This window comes from Branchiostoma floridae, chromosome 18 (genome assembly GCF_000003815.2).
Source record: "Branchiostoma floridae strain S238N-H82 chromosome 18, Bfl_VNyyK, whole genome shotgun sequence".
NCBI lineage: Eukaryota > Metazoa > Chordata > Leptocardii > Amphioxiformes > Branchiostomatidae > Branchiostoma > Branchiostoma floridae.
Genome location: NC_049996.1, coordinates 2,998,827 through 3,012,422, shown reverse-complemented (window position 1 = coordinate 3,012,422; position 13,596 = coordinate 2,998,827). Strand labels below are relative to the sequence as shown.

The 13,596-nt window shown below is 38.7% G+C and overlaps 1 protein-coding gene across 1 annotated transcript in view; it reads right to left on the bottom strand.

Moving 5' to 3' along the window:
- LOC118405983 (fibrillin-1-like) overlaps window positions 1–7,408 on the bottom strand; it is a 75,127-nt gene extending 67,719 nt beyond the window's left edge. The window contains exons 1-7 of the mRNA XM_035805837.1: window positions 7,061–7,408; window positions 5,930–6,089; window positions 4,004–4,039; window positions 2,230–2,346; window positions 1,562–1,669; window positions 840–953; window positions 134–247 (exon numbers count right to left, since the gene is read on the bottom strand). Of these exons, the coding sequence (XP_035661730.1) occupies window positions 134–247; window positions 840–953; window positions 1,562–1,669; window positions 2,230–2,346; window positions 4,004–4,039; window positions 5,930–6,089; window positions 7,061–7,087 (676 nt within the window). The 5' untranslated portion in view covers window positions 7,088–7,408. The remainder of the gene's footprint in view (window positions 1–133; window positions 248–839; window positions 954–1,561; window positions 1,670–2,229; window positions 2,347–4,003; window positions 4,040–5,929; window positions 6,090–7,060) is intronic.
- Window positions 7,409–13,596: the final 6,188 nt, after the last annotated feature.

Here is a 13,596-nt window from a genome sequence, read left to right as displayed (position 1 = left end):
AATGGGAGTATTAATGGTTGTTAGGTCGTTTTACTGCTGTCTAAAAATCATTGTCACAGTCCTCTACTTCCTATCTACTTTCTACTGTTGCTACTGTTGTTGTTGTTTAAGCTATTACTGTTGAAGCACTTACTAATTTCACAGTGGGTACCCTCCCATCCCGGTGCGCACTCGCAGGTGTAGTAGTTCACCTCGTCGTGACAGGTGGCGCCATTCTCACACGGATCAGAACCACATTCAAATGTGTCTACACGAAAATGTTTTTTTTTTCATTAAATATATAGAACTGACTCCAACATCTACACATGTACAAAGCATTGAAAAGAAGTTGATTCTACACAGCTTATGGCGTTATCTCATGCTATCTGTACGTTGGCGGCGTCGATGCGGCCGAGCGATTTAACGAAGCGCTCATCGATAAAAAACAGATACTTTTACGTTGTGTGTGTATCGTCGTCCTTTCAGCCATAGTTATCCGTTTAATGATATTCGCTTAAAGTTAAGGGTAACAAAAGCTCAATTTAGAACGTAGTGACACAGCCAACGTACCGTTGTCCAGTAAAAGAATATGTACCGCACTATCGTATACAACGTAATCCAAGTGCAACACTCTTGTTTACAACTTACGTGTAATGTATGTTTAAATTAAACATACATTATACGTAAGTTGTAAACAAGAGTGTTGCAGTTGGATAACTTTAACTCGTGTATGATTGTCTATACTTTCCTGTACATATTTGTTACGCTATACGAATCACGCCCTGTACCTGTAGCACTTGATTTATAAATGTACAATAAGTTGATCTTATTAACAATTATTAAAAGTAAGTTCCACTTACTATTCTCACAATGCACTCCCTCCCAGCCCGGAGCACACTCACACGTGTAACCGTTCACGCCGTCATGACACGTCGAGTTGTGTTGGCAGGGGCTCGAAAAACATTCGTCGATGTCTGTCGGGAACAAATATCACTTTGTAATCAGAAATGTACGAAAGATTTGATGATGGATATATGGTCAATCGTACTATTACCCATCCCGAAAAAGGTTTGTGATTTTAAGCTATCTGCAATGTTTTTGTTCTTCGGGTAAGTATCAGTTGTCCTAGGTTGATGTTAAAAGTCAGCATTCACGTCAAACCTTTTTATGGATCAAAATTTTACTCTGTCATTCATCACTTTGAAAATTTGTAACAGTATTTATCTTTATTTATACTTACTGCAATTCATTCTGCAACAACATTGAACAAAGTGTTGTTATTTGGGGGGGGGGTTGTTTCGTGGTCTTGGTTCAGAAGATTGTAAATATCTCATAAGCGCTTGCTGCTCTAGATATTCCACTGTCATCCACTGTCCTTACAATCAAATAAATGAATGAACACTATTGTTTGACAATCGTGTGTGCATGACAGCAGCTACTAACAGCTATTAAACAACAATGCTACAAGACTACTATAAATAGTGTATTGTGTAGATTATGAACAAAAATTTGTTTAAAGTTCAAGATCGCTGAGTAATTCTATTGTTCTTTCAGACAAGATGGAGTGTGACTGAAGACGTACTTATCTCACAGTGGACGCCGTCCCATCCTGGCCCACATGCGCACTCGTACCCTGCTATCTTGTCGTGACACGTGCCTTCATTCTCACATGGGTAGGAGACACACTCGTCTGAATTAGAGGCAGGGAACAAAGTAGTTTATAAATCATGGCTACTCATCTATCAAAGAATACAAAAGGCGATCCTAGAACATGCAGTTCGTTGTGTCAAATATTACCCAGTAATGATCATTGAAATAAATGGATGACTCTATGACAAGTACTGGTTTATTTCTTTTGTAACGACATTACCACGTCCTAACTGCTAACGGGTTGACGATAATTCTATTGTGCATGAAACGAACTGTATAAATGTATAAAGTATTACTTGAATGTCATAATCAAAACTTAATTTTTTTGTTGTTGCAGATATAGTCGGCGTTTCAGAAATTTCATGACTTTCGGTTTTCAAAGAGGGTGTCTCACCATATACATTACTTGTTATCAAACATTCCCAACAATGTTACGTAGACAAACTTTTATAACATTTTACTGTTATATTGCCATATACATTTGTAGACAAGTCATGTAGGTCCTAAGTGGACTATTTAACGAAGCTTAATTTATGCACACATTCAAATGTTAGCAACGTCACACTGTCGAATGAGAGAAATAATTATATCGGAACTTGCCTATGTTCAATGTGCAGTTCTTGCCGGTCCATCCTTCCTTACAGACACAGTAGTACCCGTTATGTCCCTCCAGACACAGTCCGTCATGTCTGCATGGGTTAGGGGCACACGGGTCCGCTGTAGGGGTGATGAGAAGGAGCCACAAAGAATTGATTATCACTTTTATATATATAAGACAAACATCATCAAAACATCGCAATAAATGGGGTGTTAACATAATTTATAAATGAGGTGTCAACCAAATTGATTCACTAGAAGCTGCTGGCAAAGTAATGCGACAAAGTTTCTACTCATCACTAACACATGTCACTAATGACGCTTTTCATTAGCAATATTTTTTTTTATTTCAAGAATGAGATTCATGTCTAGGCGCGTTATTGCTCCCAATTTAGAGCTTTATATGGCGGTATACTTAGTCTCTCTCTCTCTCTCTCTCTCTCTCTCTCTCTCTCTCTCTCTCTCTCTCTCTCTATATATATATATATATATATATATATATATATATATATTGTAGCTGGTACTAAAATATTATCTGTAGTGTCAGCCTATTTCTTTATTCTCATCCTTTATCATGTACTAGCTACATCTTTCTCCTTCTATATATTGATGTATTACTTGGACCTGTGGTGAAATGAAAACTGGATGCATGAAAACTGTTTTCACGTATAGAAAATTTTCCTTCAAAACTAATTAATATCACCAGGTTCAACGGCACAAATGTAACTACTACAATATTGGTTGCTTGAAAATGAACTAAAGTGCTGTAACAGCAAAGCAGACTAGGCTAAACTTTACATTCTACCCAAATGGTTAAAGTCGTGAGATTGAGGAAAACATTTTTTGGACATGGAGGCACAACACATTTCACGATACATAATCGTCACCAAAGCAGAATATCATATTATGTTGTGATAGCAAACCTTGTTATTTTCTTCCGCCATTGCGAAAAGCGAAACCATAATTGCTATTATTTGTGGTCTTTCTTGGTCATAAATTTTCATCCTTGACAGTCAATTCTCTTTTTGCTTCACGTCTTAAGCAATTGTCCCAGAGGAACAAATATGATTGTGCACTTTTGTTTCTATCTGACATTTACCAATGTTGAACATTTCTTCTTTTGGACACTGATTTATAAGGAAAACTCGATAACACGAAAATCAACAACAAAACTATCAGTCAATGCCTTAAAAACAATACGGTTCCAGGTTTACAAATGTTTCTTGCATCTAAAACATCCATATAACATTGAGATGTTGTTAAAGAAACAATCAAACGGTATGATGTATAGTTGCAAGAAAAATTGACCGAAGTCCATCATATTTCAAAAAATTATCTTTTCGCGTGTATGTTTGACGGATGCTGTTAGTAACCATGGCTACCAATAAACGAAACGTCACGAATCATAAGATGCAGGTATTCCCTTGGGAGGTTTCATGTTGGTCCGAGGTCATCTCAGACAATAGGAGGAACCGATCTTGCGGAAACAACATCATTTTCAATTAGGTGAGATGACAGTGTATTTTTTAAGTTCGTGACCGGTTTTTATCTAGATAGTATTCACCTCTGAAAAGAATAGACAAACATCCTATTGATAAACATATCTGTTCTTACATTTTAACTATTACAAAGAAGCGAGGAGAACTAGAATCACATGTACATTATACAATGCATGCATGTATCCGTCAACTATTCTTTTGTTGGGTCCTTCAATGTATAAAATGCGCTAATCGCACGTACAAGTTTTTTTTATATGGATAAACCATGTTTTACTTACGTGGTTTTTGAAACAACCTCATTGACGCTTGCCATACTGAAAGAAGAAAAAACATACAGTAAATATGAGCATCAGGTATGTATTTTCGAACAATATAATACATGACTGAATTAATGTACGCGTGATTTAATGTATAAATGAATGGTGAATGAATGAATGAATGAACTACTTGAGCAGGGACACACTTTCTTCGGATTCGAGCGATTTGACGATTTCATTAGATTCGCGTCTTATCGTAAAGATCTTCATGTATTTTTCCAGTTATTACTTTATGCGTCGAAGTAGACAAATAGTTACTTGAACTTTTCCGGAGATTTATCTATGACTAATTGCAAAAAAGGGTGGATGAACTGATGAATGAAAATAATAAATGTATAAAGAGGTAGGTTCGAATACTATCATTTTATTGTATGATCATAAAGAATTTCATACGGAAGTGGGTATGTGTTAAAACTTAAAAGTTATTTGCCCAATTAACTATTTTTATGATTTATGTTTTTATGAATATTATAGATCACCTGTCACTTGAGGACAAGGTCGACTGATGAATAAGGCTCGAAACACGCCAACGATATTGATCAAAATTATGTGTATCTTTACAACAAGGCATTCAATCACTTTTTGACAAAAGGACATTGGCAGCTGACATGTTACAGACCTTCGTCAATGCAAACCGCAGAATGTATCTCTGCTTGAAGTAATTATGAGGTGATTTGTCATCAATGAAGGCTATACATCCAGGCAGTAAGATATGCAAGGTGACAGTTGCTCAAGCAACTCGATAGATGTACGCGGTCAAAAGTTTCAGTATTCGATGTCTTTTATCAGTGACTAGACTAGAATCTGGTGTTCACCATGTATTAATTCAAATCTTTGGATTGATATGTAAATGAGACAATTGTTACATTGTTTATTTAAGATAGATTTAAGAAAAGACAAGTGTTTGTTAATTGTTGTTTTCAAAACGTTATTTGTCAACTTGGTGTAATTCTTTCTCGAGTCCGTTTCTCAATGTAATGTCTTAATCACGAGCAGACAGAAAACAATAAATGTCTTCTGCAACACTTGAATGTAGACTCACTCTAATTTCATACTTTCTGCAAATACTGATTTACGACTTTAGACTGAAGATATGATAGAAGTTTCATTGCGGCAAATCCACTAACTATATACAGATACATGTACAGATAGCAGCTATAAAGCATGATGATCAATTCTATAGTTAACACTGGTTTGCCTTCTAAATTGTGGAAATGCCTCAAATGACTCTATTATTTTTTTATCTATTGATGGACTCAGGATCTGGTATTCCCAAAAGAAATTTGCCTTTTTGTTGGTACTATGCGAATATGTGAAATAGCAAGGATAAAAGTAACCTTTGCCCTTCATAATGTAGCTACGTGGTTGACTGCCAAACCACGAAACTCTCTCAATGACAACTGTTTCCCGTCCGTGTACAATCTTCAAGCTTTCAAAGCCAATGTTCATCGATGTCTTCTAGCTCAATGATTTTTTTCTGGCATAACCACATAATGGACAGAGACGCTTGCAAAATTTTGTCCGTCCGTGCAGCTTAACATGATGACCTAGGTCACATGTAAACATTGTACCTATTGCAACAATCGGAACAAAGTTCAATTGGGAAAAAGCAAAAGCGCATTTCTTATATGCCATGTGCATGACTCGTGCATCGTATACATAGCTACCCGTGCATCGTATACATAGGAAAATATATCTAAGAATTTCTAGACGCTAGAAATCCCTATAATGATTGTAAAAGACCATTTTCACCCCATACTGTGCACCCTATTTACAGTATATTAGCCTCATACAGTAACTAGTTATGTATGAATAGTTGCCATGCTTTGTACCTTGTACAATTCTTGTGCAATTAAGTAAATATCATAAAGGAAGATGAGCAGTTACCTTGTATGTAAAGTCCTACCAGGAAGCCAAGGTGAATCAGTAGTGTGATGATGCGCAGCGCTGTCTCGAAGTGATCTCCCCGGTTGGTGACGGCATAGTCGACTTTCACAGTAGACAAGGGATTCGACTTCATGCCAAGAAGAGAACCCGTAGAAGGGTTCTGAAGAAAAAAATTCTTAAGAATCTGCAAGCTTCAGCTGACTACGTTTCTACCTAGCAGCTATGGCACTGCAGAAGGATTCCCAGTATGCCTGTTCACATACTAGATACAAGCGAATGTATCAATGATTATAAAGCCCAGTAGCAGATTCTTTCACATCAACAAAGATTGCTCCGTAATTTGCACTCGTCCATGGTCCTTCAATCTTTGGGGGGTAGAATTAGAAACTGCACTGAAAGGACTTTTGAGAGTCCACATGCTATAAGATACAAGAGAGTGTATCAATGATTACAAAGGCCAATTGGATATTCTTTCACATCAACAAATATTGCATCGTTGCCTGCTCATAGTCCTTTGCTCTTTGGAAAGTAGAACTAGAAGCTACAAGGAAGAGCTGGTACTAACACTGTCTATACGATGGCGTGCAGAGAACAAACAGTCTATCAAACCCCGTGCCTTGCCTCTCAACAATCGCCGAGCCTGTCCCTGACACACCCATACGATAGACAGGTCTGATTACCTTACACAAAAAGGTAGACAATAAACATGGCAGCTAACAAATGCACACCCGGATAAACAATCCCCGGGGACCTTTTGATAACAGATAGAATATACACCATGCTGTGAAACATCAGATATATACCAGGGACATCAAAGAAAATATACATACGTAACATACATGGTAGAATATACAATGGGCTTGTCAGATACAAGGTCCTAGTGACACAGACCAGCTCCATACATTTCCGTTTCACTAAGACTAGTTAATCCAAGAAGCCGGTCGCTACGCAATATTCTTTACATTTAGATACAAATATTACAAATACAAAATACAATACAAAAATGGTTATACATTGCCATGAGTGCTGTAAGAAAAGTAGTCAGTTTTACTGAAGAAATGAATAACGGGTCTATTGAAAATTTGATCGTTTCATATGGAAACATAAGTGCTAGAGGAGTTAATGTGTTACCTTTTGAAATCCTGCAGTCACAGTCATGGGCAGCTGACGGAGACCTTTTTATACACAAGGTGGAAGAAAGGTGGGTCGTCTCCTGAGTATTCTTCAGCTGGCGCCTACTCAAGCACTGGAAAAAGCGTTATCATCTACTCTATCACAGGTGTCCACTACGTTTTGATGCGCTCTGTTACACAATTGCTCTTGACACGGGCAGTGTTTCTACCAACAATTGGCGAGATCCAGTGACTCTTCTGAAGCCGGTTACCGAGACTTCAACTCATTGCACCGTATAGAAGACTGAATGCACTTATAGTAAGGATTTAGAAACATATAAGCTAGGAATTCCTGATACTATGTGCAATGAGGGATGTGGAGAAAGTATACCGTTGCCATATCAACATAAACTAATAGGGGATCTTAGAAGCTGCACGTGTATGGATCTGCTCTTACGTGATGTGGTACTGTTCCCATGAGGTGGCTTAGGCCATAGCAAGTAAATTTTGTGGATGCCATCCTCTGGAGACTCCAAACTTATTGCAAGAAGATGGGTATTAAAGAAACAAGGTTTCGAAAGACATCATAAACGAATTGAATTGGCAAAACATGGTAGCAAAGCCAATATGTCTTTTATTTATATATTCAAGAGGTGCACGAAAATAAAGAGACACTAGCGTGGTAGACAGGTATCACATACCAAGTTGATAACTACAATTATTTGTACCATATCGGTGCCACTTTTACTATCGAACAAGAACATGTAGCCATGACTACATTTACCTTACTAGTTACTACTGTTACTTCGACAAGTAATATCAAGGCTACCACACAACATATTTCCCCTTTCGGTTTCTTCTCATCATGTTGACCATCTCCGGCCAAGGTGAAAACAAATTTTGTTTTATTTTTCAAAATCAGACGATAATTCTGAGCACGCCTATGTCATCCATAAAACTTACTTACTGTGGCCTTAGATACAAACGTGTACATTTTCCCGTAAGTGATTCCCGTAAAAGACCATGAAAAACATCACGGTTGATCGATTACGAAGAAGAAAGGGTTTTCTGAAATTTGATGGATTTGCACTCAGGTTTTTTGACGAGGTGAATGCGCTTGTCTTTGTCTCCAAATAAAGGAGTGCCAAACAAAAGTAGCACAGGAAAGAACAATCAATTAAACATCAACTCGACACCGATCCATCGTGTCCAATCAAAAGCCTCCATTATTCATTCAATCAAACCATTGTTCGTGGAGGCTTTAGATCTGCCGAATCGCGTGACAAAAGAGTTTTGATTGGATAATGCAGAATTTTAAAGAAAAAATGTCTGTATGCAGGTCTGAACTTTCAGTGAGCCAAAACTAATCTTTTCTAAGTTTTAAATCATACTCTAGTTTCGAAAACTTATAAAAATTTCAGAAACAACAGAATATTTTACAATCATGGCAAAAAATCAATAGCATAGGTGATAGATTGCATGGGTGTTCAATATGAAGCTGACAACTGAATGGCAATGTATACAATACACTTTTCACGCTATGTTCATTTGGATAACATGAATAAACTGGTTAAAAATGTTGCATTTTGCATCAACGTGTGTACAATAAAATGAAGTCCCAACACCCATTTTATCTAGCTCACACGTTCTTTCGTAGAGTCGACAGTGTATACAATCATAGAGTACCAGTACTATTATTAGCTAATTAGTATCTGATAAGCTACGAACTACTTTCAGTCATATCATTACGGAATTTTGACTCGCTGACAAAACAAGAACTACTTTTAAAGATGATCGTACAGAGGAATGGTTGCACCAAATGTACCTTATGACTAGGCTAGATGACTGAAGTTTGGCACGGGTTTGATTCCTGTTCAGTCGACATTGTGCTGTTGGGAAAGGCGATTTATACGGTTTTCTTTGCTTTCCCCAAGTTGAAATAATGGTTACCTGATTTCGGTTGGGGGTCGGGGGGTCGGAAGACAGTGAAAGGAGAGGGATGGGCTCTGCTTCCCAATACTGTACCTTAGACACAGTGGATAACAACTCACTGTACGTACAGTCTCTAAACGGCTGCGGGACTACCTTAACTTATCACCGTTGATTGACACTACAAACGCAGATCCGATGACTGCAGGCTAGTGTACCAATACATTCCCGGTTGCATAAATTATTCAAGAGGCCGTTTATTTCAAATATCGACTTCCTGACATCAAACCCACACAGTTCCCTCACCTTTGACCCCTTGGTGTTGATCCAACCACACACAAGAAAATGGAGGAAAACTGATTCATCGGTTTGAAAATTTAAATAGAACGTCCAAGATATAGAATTGTTGTCAACGTAGATACCTTGTTTGTTTGTAACACGACCGTTAACGTTAATGATAATGTGTATTAAAACACAGAACAGGCAGGTTCTTTTTAAACAACGGATAAAGGTTTCCCCGCAGATAAAGTTCAATACCCGATACATAGATCCGAACTGTCAAGAGACAATAAGGCATATCAAATGACCAACTATGACAGTTCTCGTGCCGCCGTACCAGAGGGGGTTATGATGCCTTTTATTTCTCATTGTCCCTAGAGGGTCACTCAGAGTTAGTGCAATCAATACTCTCCCATTACAACTACTATTCATCAATGTCCAACAACTTACATATGATACGGGTTCGGCCGATATGTTACCTGGAAGTAATCAAAAGTTTTGTGTAACTCCACATTCAAGTACACTGAGAAGCTTGGTAGCATCTAACTTGTAGCAACATCAATACAAATCTACTACTGAACAAACTACGGTGTTGAATGGATTAAATTAAGATACAAGCGGACACGATTCTGGACTTAACTTTGTATCTTTTGGAACGGACATTAACACGACTTTCCTCACTCTGCCCAGGTGTAAAAATGGGTACCTGACTTCAGTTAGGGAGGTAAAAGGCAGTGGAAGGAGAGGGATGGGCTCCACCTTCCAATACTGTACCATAGACACAGTGGATAACAACCCACTGCCCCTACGGCCTCAAAAAGGCTAAGGATGTTTTTACACAATCTCTCGCTGGCTGGGGTAAATGACCTCCTCCCCGAGCGGTGACAACTGTAAGGCCGGTCGCTAGGAGCGCGATTTTAGTCAGGCTAGCTAAAGAGCTATCCCCTTATTATTATCTCGTTGATAAATCATACTATCCAGCAACTTAGTAACCCTGTGAAATAACGTCATTACAATATGTATAAGAAACCAAATTCTTAAATAGAGGGCGATTGTCAATGATAGGACTGTCATACATGTAACACTTCAAAGCAGGGTTGAAGGCTTTATAAAAGGGCAGTTTGAGGGTAATTTGTGATGAAATTGCAAGCCCGGAATGACGGCAACGCCTTCACGGTCAACACTTATCACTGTATGACCATTGATCAACGTTTTAACCCAGCTGAACATACTTCAATATCGCAATATTGGATATAATCGTGGTTATAACAATAATAACTTTATTGTAAAATCTTGTCCAAAGTGCAAACAAGAACACAGTGGTGTATATACAACGTGTGTATACTTAAACGAGAAGGAATAAAAATATCATGATGAATCGGGGAGTGGTTGGTAATTTTTAGAAACTCGAAAGAAAATTGGAATTGATTTGAGTTGCAAAATGGTGAAGTCAAAATTATAATAAATAGCCAGACTGTGATTTGTACTGTAGTATCACGGAACGTCTCCAGGATGTAATATTTCCACAGCAGTTCTGTAATAGGCATAGACTTATTACCACACACCATATACCAGTGTCCTTGGTATAAGTACCCAATACTGTTCCAATATACAAACATGTTAGGGTGTATCCTATAAGAAGAGCAATATATTACGCTACTTACATGTAAGCTAAGTGCTTCAGATTGTTTAGCATAGAGGAATTAAACTGTTACGCAGAGCAATCATATGTTGGCTAGGACCTTTTTGGCGTCACTTTGTTTACCTTGTAAGTGCTTATGAGTACTTTACATGCTCTGATCAGCGATAGCATGAGGACATGATTTACTGTCAGTATATTATCAGTAGTAAATTTGTGTACAGTTAGAAGAATAGCAACGCCTACTCTTGTCTTAGGGTTCTCACAAGTTAGAAAATGTCGAGGAACGTCACATTTGAGGACAAAGAGTGGGTCAACCCCATGTACGGCAGACCTTCAAGACCTTACAGAATGGACGATGAGGTATTTATGCCATTTCCATTCAGTTTTTATTGTTGGGGGTAAATGAGAGTTCCAATGCTCGTTGTGTATGAAGGCTAGATTCTACCTGTTGTGATACGTAGGGAACATAGTTTGCAGGGGGAGTTTTGCTACTTGGGGTTTAATTGTCAAGTCTCCTGAACCATTATGCCCCAATTTTGCCAAACCCTACCATCTATGCCCCGTAGGCGTAGGCTATATGAAGGGCAAATGTAGACTACAGTTGGATTTAGTGACCTGTTGTTTTGAAAGTGGGAGGGCGTACTGTAAGGTCTGTACATGTATTTAATTGAGTTTCCTGGTTAAGTGGCCAAGTTTTATTACGTGTATGAATTTCTATTTTGTAGCTTGTGTGGCCATACTTAAGCCAAACTGTAGTCCTTTTTTGTCCAGTACAGTAAAAGCCTCTTCGATATTATGCCGTTGTTTTCTGAAGTTTTGCAAATCTTCACAGGAGGTCGAAAGAAGTTGGTCCGTAAACTCTGCACAGCGCAGAAAACAGCGAAGCCAGCAGGCCAGAAGGAGGCATATCAGTACCAAGACCCTGATGTTCTTTAGCGTGATCCTGCTGCAGATTGCAGTCCTCGCTTGTGTTGCTGTAATTTGTAAGCTCCTTTGCTTCTTATACTTCTGTAGTTCCATATCCTTGTATTTCATCAACTTATTCCCACTATATATACTCCTGTTGGTTTATGCATACGTTCTGACCCTGACCAATTATTGTCAGACTGAGATCTGTCTGTTACCATGGTGTTGTGATATGATAAGGTGAATCACGAGTTCCTATTGACCTAAATTTTAAAATTATAAAGGAACTTGATCTCGTATTGGTCACTTTAGAAAGGGAATGATTCTCTTGAGTCGAGATGTATGGCCACAGACTCTCTTCGAGTAGGCCAAACAAGCCCCTGACAACGGGACCGGGTAACACTGGCGGTTTATCGTCATATTCTTGTGCCTCATTCAACAAGTTCACCTCTTCTTTATAGAAAATGTATATGGTTTGGTTAACCTTTTCTCGGTGTTTAACGATTATGTATGTTTATCTATCCGTTTGACAACACGGAATGAATGTTTATGTAGACTGTAACTTGTTTGTTTTTATGCAATCTTATACAACAGTATGGAAAGTAATGGATTCATCGGCAGCGACAGGCCAAACTGAAGGTAAGGTCGGTTTGTAGCTCAAGGTGGTATCTCACTGCACTTGAGGGACCGGTGCGGCACTTCGGGGTTTGTTGATGATTCAACGAATTTTCTTCCGTTTTGTGTATCTTGTTGTCTTCTAAGTCATACTTTTACGTATTACGCAATATCTGAATTATCTAAAAAGTCAAAATATCAAAACAGCGTCGCAGTGAATGAACCCTGCAGTGCCGCACCTATGCCTCAAGTGCAGTGAGAGCCCACCTTTAGCGTATAGTTATGTGCGTACATTTCATGTTCTATCTAATCTATAAATACGCCTCAGTGCTTGGAGTAAGAGTTAGAGGAGTTAGTGTAACCACACCCATCATTGACCTGGTTTGAGCTGTCTCGAGTCTGTTGTATGACAAACAGTGCTTGTGTTAATTACCGTTCTAGAATCGATTAACGGACATTTAGGACACCGTGTGACAAATAAAACAATGTCGTCACAACACTGAAGACACAGTCCTGGCACAATAGGGAGATAAACTCTGTCAACTGGGACCTTCTGAAGGCAAAAAAGAATATACAGTTAACAAGTTAAAGTCCTATAAACGTTGTGTAGTCCTATATATATTGTGTAGTAGTGTGCGTGGTTCAGTACGTTAACAGTAGTCTTGACTCTGGACTAAGAAGTCGTGAGTTCGAATCCCGGTTGTTGTCGCTTACCAGACATGCGCACTACTTGACATGGTAGTAGTCCTTAGGACAGGACGTTAAGCCGTGGTCCACTGTACATTGCTATTGTAGAAAAGAGCTAGGGGGATTTCCCCACACAATAATTCTGTACATAATGCACATATCGTCTACCTTCTCTCTAATGACCAGGGGAAAGGAATTCTTCATCAGTGATCTAAGCTGGTTCAAGATCGTTAATAGAATATTTCATCAATCAGTGACAAGTTTCTGACAGGTAAACACGCATACCTCCAAATTTTCGATGACTATCGGTCCATCATGATCACGGAGTGGTTCAAGATCACTTGAACTTTATCATCATATAGCGCTTATAGCCTTGTTATGATCAGAACCTCTTTCTGTACCCTGGGAAAACGCAGACTCCTAACGAGGCACGCAAAGTTTACCGATCCCTACAACCACGCGCGCACGGGACACCCGCCGCCTAACACCCGCCGGCC